At 41.0% G+C, this 18916-nt stretch overlaps 1 protein-coding gene across 1 annotated transcript in view; it reads left to right on the forward strand.

Moving 5' to 3' along the window:
* Positions 1–11939: 11939 nt before the first annotated feature.
* CDKL2 (cyclin dependent kinase like 2) overlaps positions 11940–18916 on the forward strand; it is a gene marked incomplete at its 5' end in the record, with an annotated part of 31100 nt that continues 24123 nt past the window's right edge. Inside the window, one exon of the mRNA XM_079709526.1 lies at positions 11940–12107. Within this exon, the coding sequence (XP_079565652.1) occupies positions 11940–12107 (168 nt within the window). The remainder of the gene's footprint in view (positions 12108–18916) is intronic.

Raw genomic sequence — 18916 nt, forward strand, 5'->3', positions numbered from 1 at the left:
TGTAGTTTTTGAGGGAGGGAAGCAACAAACAAGTAGTTTCAGTCCTGATTAGTCCTGGGCATAATACAACTCATTTAGTTCCAACAGCAATCCTGTGAGGAGTACTATTTATTTTACAGAAGGATACATTCAGACACAATGGGGTTAGTTACTTTTCCAATAGCACCTGGCTAATGGGGGATAGAACTAGTAGGGAATGTAATAGTAACTGGAGATGGGGCTGTTCCTTAATCACTACCGGGGGTGGTAATGAAAGGCCTCAAGAGGTACATTTGAGATCTGAAATGAAGAGAAAGCAGCTTTGAGGAGGAAGAGTGTTCCAAATAGAACAAATGCAGAGGCCCTGTATTTGGAAGGAGCTTGGAGTGTTCAAGGGCATTAATGCCAGTGTGGCCATAATAAGCAGCTGATATCAAGAGATAGGTAACTGCTAAATTGAGGATGGCCTTGTAGTTGGATTTTACTCTTGAACTGGGATTGTAGGGATCTGGGCAAGGAAATGATGTGATCTGAATTAGCAGGGAACCAGTCAGGAAGGGCTGTTGGGTGATTGTCGATGGTTGCTTGGATTAGGGTTGGAGCAGTGAATATGGTGATAAATGGTCAGTTAGTAAGATAATTTGGGATACAACCTACAACACTTTATTATGAATTGGAGTTTGAATGTGAGGGGAAGATAATTTTCAAGGATGACTCCTAGGATTTTTATGCACCTTGGTGTGGAAGGCAGTACTCTTACTGAGATAGAGAAGCAGGAATGAAATGTGGAGGGAAGATCAACAGTTCTCTTATATCCATGTTAAGTTTCATATGCCAGTTGAATGTCCAAGAAGAAATGTCAGGCGGTATGCTATGATTTTGGAATTCTGAGGAGAGCTCTGTGCTGTGATTGGTCAGCAGAGGTCTTTGCAGCTATTGGGTTAGAGGAGATCATCTAGGAAGAGAGTGTACAGAAGAGAAGAGGCTGAGGACCGAGCCCTCTGACACTCCCAACATGTAGGGTTCTAGAACAGGAGAACCATGCAAAGAAAACAGAGACAAAATATGGCAAATATTGGTGTCGTGGAAAGCTAAGTTTCAAGAATTTGTCTTGGAAAGTATAGAAAGTTGTGTCATGCTGCTGAGAGGTCAAAGAAGGTGGCGAATTAATTAGGGTGGACTAACTGCTAAAATAAATAGACCCCAAAATGTCTAATGGCTCAAACACAATAGTTTCCCCCCCCCCATATAACAAAAGGGGGAGTGGTCATGAAGAGGTCAGTAGCCTGGCTCCCCCTCACTTAATCATTTAGGGACCCAGATGAATGAAGCCTCTACTAACTTCACAGTGTGGCTTCAAGATCACATTATAGTCATCTCCATTACAGCTAGCTGGAAGGGAAGAGGAACATGGAGGATCTTTTTTTTTTTTTTAATTTTATTTATTTATTTTTGGCTGCGTTGGGTCTTCGTTGCTGCACGTGGACCCTCTCTAGCTGCGGCGAGTGGGGGCCACTCCTCACCACAGTGCGCGGGCCTCTCACCTCGGTGGCCTCTCACGTGGCGGAGCACAGGCTCCAGGCACACGGGCCTAGCTGCTCTGCAGCACGAGGGATCCTCCTGGACCAGAGCTCTGTGTCCCCTGCATTGGCAGGCAGACTCAACCACTGGGCCACCAGGGAAGCCCCAACATGGAGGATCTTGAACGGAGATTTTCATGGGCCAGGTCTGGGAATGGTACACATCTCATATTCCATTGGCTTGAATTCAGTCGCATGATCACCCCTAACTGCAGTGGAGATTACAGAAAATAAGCAAGCTATGCATAGAGAAAAAAAGGAACCAGCTTACTTTGAGTAGCTAGTAATCTCTGCCACAGATGGCTTTGTGTAGGTCTTAGTGACTTCTGGGAAGAGCTATTCCAATGAAGTGATAAGGATGAAAGCCCAAGGGAGAACAGGATGTAGGAAATGAACAGACGTTTTTCTGTAGTTTTGCTATGAATATGAACAGGAATGCAGCAGAGGCTAGAGGAAGAGGGAACATCAAGGGAGAGTTTATAAGAGGCTTGTTATCAGTGCAGACAGAATGTATACTATTTTTAACATTTGAGGAACGGATTCCCAGGTTTATACTGTTATGATATAGCTGTGTTGGTGACTAACATCAAATATGGTGTATGCTGAACTTGACCAAATAAGTGGTGTATTGTACTTTAGGTTTCCAAATCTAATTGTCTTTTTTTTAATTATTATTAAAATTTTACTTTTTTTTTTAATGGGGAAAACTTTCACATGGGATACACTTCAAAAGGTACAGTTTTGTAAGTGAAAAGCCTTCTTCCTCCATCCCCCACCACAAAATTCTACCTAGAGGCAACCATTTTTTATCTAATTTTTTTGTACACCCTTCCAGAGATCTTTCTATATCCAAGAGAATACAAATATACATTTTTTTCTTTTTAGGCATAAGCGGTGGCCCCCTGTACAAAAGCACATTACTTTTATTATTTTGCCATATATCATGGAGGTCATTCCTTATCAGTAAACAAAGTGCCTACTCATTCTTTTTTACAGCTGCATAGTATTCCATGTTTTTAAAAAAATTTTATTACAGTATAGTTGATTTATAGTGTTGTGTTAGCTATCTATTTTATATATAGTAGTGTGTATTTGTCAATCCTAGTCTCCCAGTTTATCCCTCCCCCCTGCCTGCTTTCCCCGCTGGTAACCATGAGTTTCTTTTCTACATCTGTGACTCTATTTCTGTTTGTAAATAAGTTCATTTGTACCATTTTTTAAGGTTCCACATATAAGCAATAGCATATGATATTTGTCTTTGTCTGACCTACTTCACTCAGTGTGACAATCTCTAGGTGCATCCATGTTGCTGCAAATGGCATTATTTCATTCTTTTTTTTTAAATTTATTATTTTTAGCTGTGTTGGGTCTTCATTGCTGTGCACAGGCTTTCTCTAGTGGCGAGCAGGGGCTACTCTTTGTTGTAGTGTGCTGGCTTCTCACTGCGGTGGCTTCTCTTGTTGCAGAGCACGGGCTCTAAGGTGCATGGGCTTAGTAACTGCAGCACGCAGGCTCAGTAGTTGTGGCTCGTGGGCTCTAGAGCACAGGCTCAGTTGTGGCGCACAGGCTTAGTTACTCCGCGGCATGTGGGATCATCCCAGACCAGGGCTCGAACCCATGTCACCTGCATTGGCAGGCAGATTCTTAACCACTGTGCCACCAGGGAAGCCCTATTTCATTCTTTTTTATGGCTGAGTAACATTCCATTGTGTATATGTACCACAACTTTTTTATCCATTCCTCTGTCAATGGACATTTAGGTTGCTTCCTTGTCCAGGCTATTGTAAATTGTGCTGCAATGAACACTGGGGTGCATGTATTGTTTCAAATTATGGTTTTCTCTGGATATATGCCCAGGAGTGGGATTGCAGGGTCATATGGTAGGTCTATTTTTAGCTTTTTCCTTTTTTTGGCTGTGTTGGGTCTTTGTTGCTGCATGCGGGCTTTCTCTAGTTGCGGCGAGCAGGGGCCTCTCTTGTTGTGGAGCACAGGCTCTAGGCACATGGGCTTCAGTAGTTTTGGCACACAGGCTCAGTAGTTGTGGCACGTGGGCTCTAGAGTGCAGGCTCAGTAGTTGTGGCGTGTGGGCTTACTTGCTCCACGGCATGTGGGATCTTCCTGGATCAGGGATCGAACCTGTGTCCCCTGCATTTGCAGGCAGATTCTTACCCACTGCACCACCAGGGAAGTCCCTATTTTTAGTTTTTTAAGGAACCTCCGTACTGTTCTCCATAGTGACTTTACCAATTTACATTCCCACCAACAGTGCAGGAGGGTTCTTTTTTCTTCATACCCCAACTCTCATTGTCTTAATCACTTTTAAATGTAGTAATGAGGTCATTGAATCAGTTACTAGTTTGAGAACAGAATTCTATCTTGTAAGGCAAATGTCCTTCCATCAAAGGACAAGAACTTCAAAATGAGTCAGTCCATTTTTTTTGATAATTTAATTTATTTATTTGGCTGTGTTGGGTCTTCGTCGCTGCGCGTGGGCTTTCTCTAGTTGCGGCGGGTGGGGGCCACTCTTCGTTGTGGTGCGCTGGCCTCTCATTGCAGTGGCTTCTCTTTTTTTTTTTTTTTTTGCGGTACGCGGGTCTCTCACTGCTGTGGCCTCTCCCGCCGCGGAGCACAGGCTCTGGACGCGCAGGCTCAGCGGCCATGGCTCACGGGCCCAGCCGCTCCGCGGCACATGGGATCCTGCCGGACCGGGGCACGATCCCACGTCCCCCGCATCGGCAGGCAGCCTCTCAACCACTGCGCCACCAGGGAAGCCCGCAGTGGCTTCTCTTGTTGAAGAGCACGAACTCTAGGTGCTTGGGCTTCAGAAGTTGTGACGTGTGGGCTCAGTAGTTGTGGCTCACTGGCTTCAGAGCGCAGGCTCAGCAGTTGTGGCACAAGGGCCTAGTTGCTCCACGGCACGTGGGATCTTCCCGGACCAGGGATCAAACCCGTGTCCCCTGCATTGGCGGCAGATTCGCAACCACTGCACCACCAGGGAAGTCCCCAGTCCATTTTTTTTAACAGAATGTCAGAATGTATTCATAGCTGTATGCTCAATAATATACTGAAAATAAAGAACCTTACTTTTTGTAGTCTGAAGATTTTATGGCCCTTCCTTTCACTTGGTAACTCAACTGAAGTGTGCCAAAACCCATGATCAATCAATATTTCATGAGACCTAAGTGGTGGGGTTTTTTTTGGTTTTTTGGCAAGAAACTGACTGAAGCACATTTTGGGGGGATGTCCAGATATGTATAGAATGATTGTTGCCAAGAGTTACTTAACAGAGATGATTGCTAAGGTGAGAAAGAGAATTGGGCTACTCTAAGCTAAAATGTATAAATTTACTGAAAAAAGATTTCTAGGCAGGCTATGTACTTATCTTCTTGTAAGTCTATTGTTTTATATTGCAATGTCATTCACATACATAAAATTCACCCTTTTAAAGTGTACAATTCAGTGGTTTTTAGTATATTCACAAGGTTGTATAACTCATCACTATCTAATTCCAGAACATTTTCATTAGCCTAAAAAGAAACCCCAGGGAATTCCCTGGCGGTCCAGTGGTTATGACTTGGCGCTTTCACTGCTGGGGTCGGGTTCAATCCCTGGTCAGGGAACTAAGATCCTGCAAGCCATGCAGTGTGACCAAAAAAAGAAACCCCATACCCATTAGTAGTCACTCCTCATTCCCATATCCCCCTCAGTCCCTGGTAACTACTAATCTACATTCTGTTTGTATGGATTTGTCTATGCTGGACACTTCATATAGGTGGAATCACATAATATGTGATCTTTTGTGTCTGGCATTTTTCATTTAGCATACTTTTAAAAAATTTATTTATTTATTTATTTATTTATTTATTTATTTATTTGGCTGTGCCAGGTCTTAGTTGTGGCATGTGGGATCTTTAGTTGCAGCATGTGGGCTCCTTTAGTTGTGACGTGCGGGCTCTTAGTTGCAGCATGCAGGATCTAGTTCCCTGACCAGGGATCAAACCTGGGCTCCCTGCACTGGGAGCACGGAGTCTTAACCACTGGACCACCAGGGAAGTCCCAGCATACTGTTTTTAAGATTCATCCATGTTGTAGCATATATGAGTACTTTATTCCTTTTTAAGGGGGAATAATATTCCATTGTATGGATATAGCACAGTTTATCCATTCATCAATTGATGGACATTTGAGTTTCACTTTTTGGCTACTATGAAATCAATTCATATGAATATCAGTACTGCTGTGAAAATTCATGTACAAGTTTCTGTATGAACATATGGTTTCATTTTTCTTGGGTCTATACCTAGGAATGGAATTGCTGGGTCATATGGTCCTTAGTCTCTTTTTTGTGGTACGCGGGCCTCTCACTGTTGTGGCCTCTCCCGTTGCGGAGCACAGGCTCCGGACACGCAGGCTCAGCGGCCATGGCTCACGGGCCTAGCCGCTCCGCGGCATGTGGGATCTTCCCGGACTGGGGCACGAACCCGTGTCCCCTGCATCGGCAGGCGGACTCTCAACCACTGTGCCACCAGGGAAGCCCTCCTTAGTCTCTTTTTAACCTTTGTTTCTTTGCCATCTCTCAGGCTTTCTTCTTGTGGCCAGTCTCATACACTCCCACAGTGTTTTCTTTAGATTTTTAGAACATTTCGCTTTCTTTAGTGATTAAAGTGTGCATTTCAACCTCTTTCTGTATTGTCCCACTTGTTCATGTTACGATTTTTTAGGAAAAGTTTATGACTTTTCATACTGTGACCTCAAGTTTCTTTGAATTCAGTTCCAATGACATTTTTCAATAAACTTCAGCTACTCAAAGGAATGGCCAAACATTCCACTCTTTAGAGCTCATCATGATCATCTTGTGCCATTTCCAAAATCTTAAATTCACAACTTGCCTTCTTTGACAGTAACTTTTTCTCCTTTTTCGCTCCCATTAAACCTACTCTTCATGCCTATGATGAGCTCCATTTTCTCAGTGCACCTGTATTTTCAGCTTATTAGTTAACTTGTCATAATTTGTCTTCTGATCTAGCTGGAACCACGGCAAACCATTTCAATTGTGCTTTCTCCATCACCCTTGATTTCTTAACTTTTTTGTTTAATCTCCTTGCACTACCACTTCTCTAAGTAGCTTAAGTACTGTCTATTTTCTCCATTCTTGAACCTGAGGATGCCAAGTCCTATGAAACAGAGTCAGTTGGTTTCACTGTAAATTCATGGTGTCCATGCTCAAGTGGGCACATTTTACTATTTCATATTCCTTTCATATCAAAATGTCTTCTTTCATAACTACCTATTTCAAGGAATTTCTGCTCACATATCCTTGAGCCTCGATCTCACCATTATCTTTTTTCCTGCAGAAATTTTTTTTAGAGAAGATCTAAGCCAGCTAATGTGTCTGTCCTACACTTTTCTGTTTTTCCTCTTTTCTAGAAACTTCTTCAAGGCTAAGTCCTTTTCATACTTTATTACCTTCTCTTCACTACCTGTCCTTGGTTTTTCATTAATTATTCCTTTTCTTGTCTCTAAAGCCCCTCTCTCTCTGTTCCTTTTCCCTACAAAGATCTTCTTGTTTAAAATTTCTTTTTAAAATAAACAATAACCCAATCCCGCTTCTACATAATACTACCTCCTCTTCACCAAACATGTATCAATAGATGACTTTACCTAGGATGTGTAATTCTCTGCCTCCCCACCCCCACCCCCCTAGAAGATTTGAGTTTTATAGCAAACCATATTGTACAGACCTGGGGCCCAGGGGCTCAACCCGGCTGGGCCCCCCACTTGTCTCCTGCCAGGTTGCCTCCTTGCCATACCCCCAAGTAGCCCCATCCTCAAGCCTTTCAAGATCCCCATGAACCCTCCCCACCAGCCTTTGATCTGCACAGTCCCTTCCCCCATCCACACACCTCCATTACCTGAGGCATGTGAATAGATCCCCCCTTCCCTACATGGTACAACCTGGTTCCCGGGGGAGGCCTGGGCTGAGGGGCAGGACTGGGCCACCAGGGATGTGTAATTCTTGAATACCCTATGCCTCCTTTACAGTTGGCTTTCAAACTCAATTCTTTTTGAAATTGTTTTCTCAAGCATTATCTAGTCACCAAATCCAGTTTTTTAGTCTTTATCCTTTTGGTTGCCTGTGGGATATAAACAGGTTATTTTAAACTTCAGGGCCTTTTGCTTAGATGTACCTTTAAAATGTTTATGTTGTTGAATATTTCTGTAAAGTTACAAAAGTAACATTTTTACATTCTTCTTCTCAAGCTTCAGGCCTAACAAACCCAGATTTGCCACTTTATAAAAGGGAATTTGCTTCTCATATAAAAAAAGTTCATCACATTCTATTATAGCCTATAGAGATAACTAAATGGGGCATGGCTCCCTCCAACGTGGTCACACCTAAGGATAGAGCTAATTACATCTTGCATTAACTAAAGAATTATATTCTATTCATATCCAGGTCCCAGGTCTGGTCCTCATTATTACAGTTTCAGGAACTGGATTTTAAGCAGTTCGATCAAGGTGATCCGGCACTGCAAGATTAATTCATTCTAAGCAAACTCACAAAAGCTTATTTATAAACCAGAATGTTTATTTCTTTGTATACAAGAAGGAATTAATACCTTAATATTGACTATGGGTATAAATACATGCTATCCAGGACACTCTCCTAACTGGATCATGGTATTATGGATACCAAATAGAAGTACAAAATGGTTAGTTTTTATGATTTAACATGAAAATAACTGAGTGCTTAAGGCTTCCTTACTGCAGAGTATGGCTTAAACCCCAAATTCCTTGAATATGAGGAAAGCCCTGTTTCTTGTGTGACTTCAGCATGTGCATGATTCTGACCTACCAGTCTTGCCTAATCATGGATTGAGTTGGTCTGTGCCTTAAACATCGCATTCCCAGCTGCACCCTATTTGGTTGTCTGTCATATGCCAGTATTGCTCATGTCTTTTAGTTCTCCAACCGTCTTAGCCCTTTTTCTCTTATTCCATTCATGTCCTCTCTTCCCCTTCCGTTATCTCCAAGTATTTCCCTCACTTTCATTGCCCAGGCTGTCCTCCCCAGGGTCCCTTCAAACGCCAGTTCTGTCATCATTTACCTACTTTCACCTTGCCTCGCCTACTAATCACCTCCTAGACTGTCACCCTCATCTCCTACCTGGCAGACTGACCCCACTGCCCAGACCGGAAAGGAAGCGTCGAATCGCCGTCAAGCCCGAACCTTCCCGGTTGAGGGGCTTCAGAGCCCACTCCCCGGCCCAGCCGAGGAGCCTGAAGAACCCTTCATCGCGCTCTTTGCACGGTCACCCCCTTCCATTTTCACCCAATCCTACAAAACCACCACCACTTTTAGCCTCCCCGTGAGCACCAGAATCGCCTCTTGTCCTCAGTCGCGAAAAGCGGTCTCCTGGTGAAGGCAGAAAGGTGCTTCCTTACTTGAGAAGGTAGGTGTGTGCTGATGCTGGCGTCTGCACGTCAGTGATCAGAGCCTGAGCCAAGCCCCAGGTGAACTGGATGGGTGGTTGGAGCTAAGCCAATCAGAGATCTCGACGACAGAACCCAGCCAATCAGAACACGGGAGGCTCGGCGCACTCGGGGGCGGGCCCGGACTGGTGAGGATCCGCCCCTTGGAGCTTGGTGGCCAACGCCTTGGCCCAGGGCTAGCTAGAGCCGAGCAGGTTCACAGACTCCAGGGACCGGGCGCCTTACGAGCTGGGAGGCGGTGCCCTAGCACCCCAGCTAACTTCCCTACAGGCCTTGGCCTTAACAGGTATTGGTGCCTGCCGTGGACGCATTTAGACCCCGGCCTTTCCTCTCTGGAGACTTTGTGCCTATGGTTGGGGACTGAGTGAGGTCGTTGCCTTGACGACGACAGTTTGCGTCCCGCGGTCCTCCTGAGTGTGAACTTGCGGTGGGTTGAGGCCAGTCTGCCTCCCTGCCTGCTTCACCTGGGATCCCTGACTGTGTCTGCGGAAGAAATCGCGACAGCAGTAGAATTGCTAGTTTGCTAGTCAGCATCTTTTAGACCTGAGAACGAGATGCATTTCACCTCAATTTTGTTTCCAAGTTGAAAACCTTTGGGTATTTCCACGCCAAAGGATTTAAAAGAAGCAGTAAGTATAATACTTTTGAAAGCTTCTATTATCTCGTTCTTTTATCTATAAGAGATTTCAACCTGTCTTTAACAAAATAAAAAATAGAATTTTTTTATTATCTAAATTATTAGTATGAGAACCATATGCTTCCATGGCACATGTCCAGAACTACCACATTGACAATTGGCCAGGTTTCCTTTTAGTTTGTATAACCCTTAACATTCCCAAGTAGAAGGCATGAGAAGTTATGGTTTATGAGTAACTGTTTCAGGAAACAAGAGGCTTTTTAAGCCTTGATACTTTTAAAGTATTTGTGGGAAGTGCCACTTGAAAAAACAGGTGTGTTCAGTGTGCTGTGACCAAATGTGCAGTTGGTGGGAGAATACACTTGGAGTAGTCAACTTGCAGAATGTTAGCTTGTGACATGCTTCAGAACCTCTTAGACATGCTTAAGGTAATTTTAACTGTGTTCACTTTGCATTTCCAAATATTGAGAACACTAACAGCAAATGTTTTAAAATGATCCAGGTTATAGATTCCTGCTATTTTTGTCCTTGGTATGATAAGCCTAAAGTCTAGTCCTTAATAAAATATGCTGTTTTAGTGGAAGTAAAAAAAAAATTAAAGGAGAGAGAGAATTACATTGAGAATATTTTTTCAAACACTGTCATTTTATTTAAAAATAGTTAATAAAGGTTAAATGGAAGTTAAAATGTCAAATGTATAGACAGTTAGTGTCAGAGACACTGTTCTGTAAACAGTTTATAGTAGAACCTACTATCAAAGCTGGTAGTAAAATAATGAAATAATTGGGTTGGTGTTGACTGGGATTTATTTATTTTCTCCCTTCCGAAGATCAGTCTTCTGACTTTCCATGTATATATACTATATAATATATAGCTATATATATATATATATTATATATATAATAATTATATATATATATCCCCTAAATTGTCAAATGTAAACTGTTGAAAATGTATTGTATACATCGGATTATCACAGTTTGCTAGAACAAAGAGGATATTTGTTTTGTCTTTGTCATCAGTGTACCAATAGGGAAGAAGGAAAACATCATAATTCACAATCTGGGTAAATTAATTTTAGATTGCTGTAGGTACACTACTAATGTTATAGGTAAGAATTTTTTTTCTTTCCAAGTTTTATGAATGAGTGTTTTTATATTGTCAGGTTAAAAAAAATTCAACTATGAATCATCATTTGAATATATAGTTACCAGTAGACTATTCTTTTCCCCCCCAAACTTTTAGAACCATGTTCGGATTAACAGAAATATTTTTTATTCTTTGCTTCTGGAATTTAATTTCAAAATCAGATTGTAAAAATAAATTTAACTTTGAAGTTGTAGTTTATTAGCTTTTATATTTCATGGCGATCAAAACTTATGAAGTAAAATCTAACCGTATCTGGGCTGAAAAGTTTCTTGCTATACCAAAATATGTAGTGGAATGATTGCTGGTCCTTCACCAATTATTAGTAAAGTAAGAAAGATTTTGTTAGGACTGCCTTCATCCAGAAAATGTCATATAATGGGATGTTAAAGAATTCTAAACACAAAATTCAAATAATCATACTTATAGTGATTAATCATTAAAAAGATTTTTGAAATACTGTATTTGGTAAACTAACATTTAACTATTAAAAATCTGCTTACATACTGTGATATCATTGCTGTTATTTTATATGTTCAATATAGGAATTTAATTACTATGGTAATAAAAGTAAAGAAAAATAGTTGATCAGAAGTTGTTAGTGTTAACTTGGTAATATTTTTCCCAATAGACTAGAAAGCGCATAAAGATCCTCAACTTTGATCTTTTAAACCTGATGTAAAAAAATAAATTTTATCTTCACTGTAACCAAATTCACTTGTGCCTTTTTCACCTTAAAGTGAAAAGGAATTGTGTTTTTCTAAAGTAAACTGTTATTGTTTTGTATAATAGTTCAAGTATTGCTTTATCTTAATTATAAATATATTGAAATTTCATTAACATGACATTTAGTAATTTAAATTTGAAGTTAATGGCTTCAATTCCATTTACCTTGTCTATTATGAAATGTATGTGAATATTTTGACATAACTTAGATGCAGAAACATTACACAGGACAACCATCGATGCAGTGTCTGCTCTAATATGGAAAACAGGTGTGGAAGAATTAATTTGGGAGGGTGAAGGAAATTAATATACTCAACATAATTAACTCTATGTTTTGGTTTCCACAGCAAGAAAAATTCCTACTGGTTTTTAATTAAAATGGAAAAATATGAGTACCTAGGATTGGTTGGAGAAGGGAGCTATGGAATGGTGATGAAGTGTAGGAATAAAGATAGTGGAAGAATTGTGGCCATCAAGAAGTTCTTAGAAAGTGATGATGACCAAATGGTTAAAAAAATTGCTATGCGAGAAATCAAGTTACTAAAGGTAAGTTATCACATATATTGAATTGAAAAAAAATGAGTTGTTTCTTGAGTGACAGTAATTTTTTTTAAATGCTGTTTTTATATTTGTTTTATTTCCATAACTTGGTTTAAAGTATAAATTTCTTCTTTTTTGGCAGTAAACAACAAGATTACATATACATATTCATTTATCTCATGAATATAAACATGATTTTAAAATTATTTGTTGCTTCTCTCTTATCTGCCTATCTATCTATCTATTTGCCAACAACTGTGTTGGAGGTCTCTAAGACCAACCCAAGGTTTGATGATTCACTAGAACTCACAGCACGCAGCAAACAGTTGTACTCTTGGCTATGATTTATTACAGAGAAAAGATATAAAGGAAAATCAGCACAGGGAAAAGGCACATGGGGTGAATTCCAGAGGAAACCTGTCACTTTTCTTCCAGTGGATTAACACAGGATGCACTTATTTCCTCCAGCAATCAGTTATGACAACATGTGTAAAATATTGTCTACCAAGGAAATTCATTAGAGACTCAGTGCCCAGAATTTTCCTGGGGCCTTGTCACAGAGGTACCCCCTGCCTGGCTCATAACAAAATCCCAGACTCTCAGAAGAAATGCAGGTATTCAGCATAAACCATATTGTTTACACAGTGAGCCACTTTATCAGTTCTGGAAATGAAGGAACACTTCTGAAATCCAAGTACCCAGGTAGCGAACAAGGGCTCACTTTGCAAGCCAACTTTCTAGGGATAAAAGTCTCAGACCTGCTATGTTAACTACCTCCCGCCACCAACCCCCCATCAGTCTAACCTGAAGTTTATCAATTTTATTTATCTTTAGAAAGAACCAATGTTTGGCTTTGTTGATCTTCCCTGTTGTGTATTTCTTTTCTATTTCATTAATTTTTGTTCTTTAGTATTTCATACCTTCTACTTATTTTGGGTTTATTTTACAGTTTTTTTCCTAAACTTCTGAGTTATATGCTTACTTCTTTAATTTCTAGGTTTTATTTTTCTCATATATGCATTTAAGGTTATAACTTTTCTTCTAAGAACAGCTTGGTATGTATCCTAGAAATTTTGATTAGCAGTTCAAAATATTTTCTCATTTTCCTTAATTGCCAAACATGTGGAAAATTTCTAGGTTTTTCTCCTTGGTTATTTACTTTTGACCCAATTGCCCTGTGATCTGAATATATGCTATGTAAGATTTTATTCCTTCGAATAAATACCTAATATTTATCTTTTCCACTATTTATCAATTATTCCTGAGTTTCTTTTAAAAAAAATATATATATATATATATATTTATTTTTGGCTGCGTTGGGTCTTTGTTGCTGCTCATGGGCTTTTCTCTAGTTGCGGCGAGCGGGGGCTACTCTTTGTTGCGGTGCACGGGCCTCTCATTGTGGTAGCTTCTCTTGTTGCAGAGCATGGGCTCTAGGCACACGGGCTTCAGTAGCTGTGGCTTGTGGGCTCGAGAGCGCAGGCTCAGTAGTTGTGGCACGTGGATTCAGTAGTTGTGGCTCATGGGCTCTAGAGCGCAGGCTCAGTAGTTGTGGCGCACGGGCTTAGTTGCTCCATGGCATGTGAGATCTTCCCGAACCAGGGCTTGAACCCGTGTCCACTGCACTGGTAGGCGGATTCTTAACCACTGTGCCACCAGGGAAGCCCCTGCTATATTTTTACATATCCCTTGGATTCCTCTTACCCCTCTTAGGGATTAACTGCCTTTACTAGTTAACACTGATCTACATTAAATTTTCCCTGTCCTGGCACAGGCACACTACCAGCCCAGGGCCTCCTCAGTAAGTTCAAAGTACTTGCTTAGAGTGTCTTGTTTTCTGTGTTCTCCATTACTGTTTATATTGAATATTGTTTTTGGAAATTTATTTGTAGAAATGTTTTGAGGCTAAGATAGATAAAAGTTATCTTCTTCCAGAGAGGATATTCATTTGCTTCTGCCAGGTGCATGGGGATGCTCCCAGTCTAGTATGTTAATCCAAATTCAAGGTACAGGTGATGTGAAGCCTGGACTGGTTCATTTCTGTTCATTTTCACTGGGGAAGGTTTAGTCCTTAGGGTCCCAGCTCAAACTGGAGGTGTTTTCTGAAAGACCCCGCCTTTGCAAGGCATTTAGACTTGACTCTTCCTTCCCTCTTAGTCCCAAGAGGACACAAAAATCTAACCTCAGTTCCATATCTGTTACTTCATAGCAAAATCAGCTTTGAGTCCTGAGATTAATTCTCTGAGTTCTCCTGTTATTGATTTTGACCCAGTAATTCCTCGCTATCATCTTAGGTCTATTTCTATATGCTTAAGAAGATTTTCAGTCCTTGTTCTCTTCCCTTTTTGGTTTTTGAGCGTTCTACTCAGATATCCTCTAGCTCAGAGATTCTTTCATCAGTTGTGTCCAGTCTAACAATAAGCCAATCAAAGGCATTCTTATTTTGTTAGAGTGCTTTTGTTTCTTAAATTTTCCTTATTTTTTAATTTTTATTTATTTATTTGGCTGCGCCGGGTCTTAGTTGAGGCACGAGAGCTCTTAGTTGCCGCATGCGGGCTCCTTAGTTGCGGCATGCAGGATCTAGTTCCCTGACCAGAGATCAAACCCAGGCTGCCTGCACTGGAAGCGCAGAGTCTTAACCACTGGACCGCCAGGGAAGTCCCTGTTTTTTGTTTTTTTAACCTCCAGCATTTCTTTTGATTCTTTTTTAGGATTTCCATCTCTCTGCTTACATTGCCCATCTGTTCATGCCTGCTGTCTACTTTACCCATTAGAGCCCTAAGCATATTAATCATAGTTGTTTTAAATTCTTGGTCTGATAATTCCTACATCCCTGCCATGTCTGCTTTTGATGATTTTTCTGTGTCTTCAAATAGTGGTTTTTGTCTTTTGGTATGCCTTGTAATTTTTTTCTTCGAGCTGGGCATGATGTACCAGGTAAAAGGAAGTGTGTAAATAGGCTTTTAGTAATGTGGGGGTGAGGTTGGAGGAAGGGAAGTGTTCTGTTGTGCCATGATTAGGTCTCAGTCTTTCAGTGAGCCTATGCCGCTAGCCTGTGAACTTTACAAGTGTTCTTCAGGTTTTTTCTCCCCTCCTTAGGTGGGATAGGATGGCTACAGTAGGCTGGAGTTGGCTGTCTCCCTTCCTCAGCTGGTTAGGCTCTGCTTAACTAGTTCCCCCCAAGGGCAGACCTTGTTAAGGACAGAGTGCTGTGGCATTTTTCCAAATGTTTCCTTTTTTCCTCTCCCTGTGAAAGCTGAAGGAGATTCTTCTATGAAATTTACTATGGGAACTTGGCTGAGCTCCTAGAAATAACATCTTACAGTGTTGTTTGGATGCCCCTGTGACAGGGTTTCCCTGAAGTTTTTAACTCTCGGGCTTGGCCACATTGAGCTTCCGGTAACTTATCCATTGCAGTTCAGGTTTTCCTACCTTGGCATTGGTTCCCACAGAGCTTTGCCCTCGTGAGTCTCTATTCCAGGAAGCAGAGACTCCCTGTGTTTGCTGGTTTGTCTCTCCAGTCTTGGAGCCGGTGGTTTGAGATGTCCTCATAAGAGATGAGATGTCCTCTCATCTCTTATGAATCCAAAAGGAGTTGTTGATTTTTTAGTCTACTCAGTTTTTTACTTGTTAGGATGGAGTGGAGACTTCCAAACTCCTTACATGTGGAACAGGAAACCGGAAGTCTGCATACCTTTTATTATTTTATTATGTTTTAATTTTTTGGCCGCGAGGCTTGCAGAATCTTAGTTCCTCGACCAGGGATTGAACCTGGGCCCCCAGCAGTGAAAGTGTGGAGTCCTAACCACTGGACCGCCAGGGAATTCTCTACATACCTATTAAAATTTAAGTTTACTAGAAGTTTGTGTGTGTGTGTGTGTGTGTACTTATAATAAAAATCCAAGTGAAACAATAGGCCACTAGACTAAGGTGGCTCTAATGCCTTGGCACCCTATGTAAACAAATCAAAGGAAACCTAAGTCAGACTCAATTCCTGTAAATGCTCAAGGTTAAGACATTGTAAGTTAAGCACAACCAGTCACAAACAGTCAACTAGGCTTTCCCAAGTAAAGCAACCACTTAAGCTGGAACCAATCAAATAATTTACTTGCTTTGCTTCCATGTCTGCCCTATAAAAGCCTTTCCCTTAGCTTCTTTTCTTTCTTTTTAAAATAAATTTATTTATTTATTTATTTATGGCTGCGTTGGGTCTTCGTTGCTGCGCGTGGCCTTTCTCTAGTTGTGGCAAGCGGGGGCTACTCTTCGTTGTGGCAGGCAGGCTTCTCATTGCGGTGGCTTCTCTTGTTGCAGAGCACAGGCTCTACGTATGCGGGCTTCAGTTGTTGTGGCGCGAGGGCTCAGTCGTTGTGGCTTACAGGCTCTAGAGTGCAGGCTCAGTAGTGGTGACACAGGGGCTTAGTTGCTCTGCAGCATGTGGGATCTTCCTGGACCAGGGCTCGAACCCGTGTCCCCTGCATTGGCAGGCGGATTCTTAACCACTGTACCACCAGGCAAACCCTTTCCCTTAGCTTCTACCAGTAGAATGTTCCTAACCTCTTTCAGTATCATGCTGCCCAGTTCAAATCAATGTTTGCTCAAATAAACTCTTGTCAATTTTAGCGTGTTTATCTTTTAACACACTGATACAAATTTTATTTATCTACTTATTTTAATTTTTGAAAAGGTAACATATGAATATGCTATAAAGTTAAAATGTATTTCCCTGCCACCTTTGTGTACCAGCTATTTAGTTATACCTTCCATAAGCAACTGTATCCATCAGAGGAATTCTGGTGTGTGTACATATATCAAATGGCAGCATATTCTACACACTGACCTGCATCTTGCCTTTTTTCCACTTAATGTAGCTTAGTGATTATTGCATACCCGTGGACATAAAACTGCCTTGTTCTTTTTGTTTTGTTTTGTTTTGTTTTGTTTGCTGTATGTGGGCCTCTCACTGCTGTGGCCTCTCCCGTTGCGGAGCACAGGCTCCAGACGCGCAGGCTCAGTGGCCATGGCTCACAGGCCTAGCCGCTCCACGGCATGTGGGATTGTCCCGGACTGGGGCACGAACCCGTGTCCCCTGCATCGACAGGCAGACTCTCAACCACTGCGCCACCAGGGAAGCCCGCCTTGTTCTTTTTAACTGCTGCATTTTATTTCATTGTATGGATATGCATTAATTCACTTAATATATTTGGAAAGCGCTTTGTGATCCAACCTGGAATCTTTTGTTTTAATAGCTAAGTTTAGCCCGTTTATAGTTATGATGTAACATAAGTTTGGTCTTAGTTTTCCTTTTTTTCCCCTCTAGAGTCAGAATGGTTTACTGGTTAAGAATAAGAAATCTAAATATTTTGTATGCAAGTCAGCTGCAGGTCTGGGTGTGTTTATAAGGCAGATGTTCTGGACATGAAGGAGGAACTAAACAAAACTGAAATCTTTTCAGGAAAAGACAGAGGCTACAATTCCTGGGTTTTAATCCTCCTCTACCAGTTATTGCTGTGTGACCTTGAACAAGTTACTTAACCTCTATGTGCTTTAGTTTCCTCATCTGTAAAACAGGATAATAATTGCAACTATTGTATAGGGTTTTTGTGCTTTAGGTAATGGAACATAGTAAGCACTATGTAGGGGTTAGTTATTATTATTTATAATATTATGTATTTTATTACTACTTTAAAAATATTTTTCTATGTAGTCTACTTTTAAAAAAATTTATTTTTGGCTGTGTTAGGTCTTTGTTGCTGAGCGCAGGCTTTTTCTAGTTGTGGTGAGCGGGGGCTACTCTTTGTTGCCGTGCGCAGGCTTCTCATTGTGGTGGCTTCTCTTGTTGTGGTGCACGGGCTCCAGGCACGTGGGCTTCAGTAGTTGTGGCACAAGGGGTCAGTAGTTGTGCCTTGTGGGCTCTAGAGTGCAGGCTCAGTAGTTGTGGCACATGGGCTTAGTTGTTCTGTGGCATGTGGGATCTTCCCGGACCAGGGCTCGATCCTGTGTCCCCTGCATTGGCAGGTGGATTCTTAACCTCTCTGCCACCAGGGAAGTCCCTAATTACTTTTTAAACATTGGACGTGTTTCCTTTGGTAATTTGGAAAGGTTTTTTTTTTTCTTATAAATGAAAATCTTTATTTCTTATTTTAATCTACAATGATTTCCCTGAGTCTTCAGAAGATTAACTTTTACATAAAATATTAAATAACAATTATAAATTATACTTTGTTGGAAAGGTTTTATTTTGTACTTTTTGTTACCTTTATAACTATAGAGTTATATAATATAGTTAATCCTTTGTAAAGTAATTATTATATTTCTGTTTCCTCCTCTCTCCCGTTCATCCACCATCTGATTTTAGAAGCTATCTTCTTTACCTTAGTGCTTACCATTAAACCTGTAAATATAATTAAACCTTATAATTAAAATTTTCAGGTCAAAAATATAATTCTGTCCCATTGGCAAGGAAATCCACATACATACTCTCTTTTTTTTTTCATACTCTCTTATTTTGTTTGCATCTTCTCTTCATTCTCCTAAGTTTGTTGCTAGTATCATTTGTACATTGTTAGGTTTTAAATATTCACTTTCTATTTTGTAACTGTGATACCCACATTTGTATAACACTTAGTCCTGCACTAATGGATTTACTACTCATGTTCAGAAAATTTTCTCTGCTGTCTTTTTCTTTTTTTTTTTTTTTTTTGCGACATGTGGGCCTCTCACTGTTGTGGCCTCTCCCGTTGCGGAGCACAGGCTCCGGATGGGCAGGCTCAGCAGCCATGGCTCACAGGCCCAGCTGCTCCGTGGCACGAACCCGT

Source organism: Hyperoodon ampullatus, assembly GCF_949752795.1.
Source record: "Hyperoodon ampullatus genome assembly, chromosome: 1".
Taxonomy (NCBI): Eukaryota; Metazoa; Chordata; class Mammalia; order Artiodactyla; family Ziphiidae; genus Hyperoodon; species Hyperoodon ampullatus.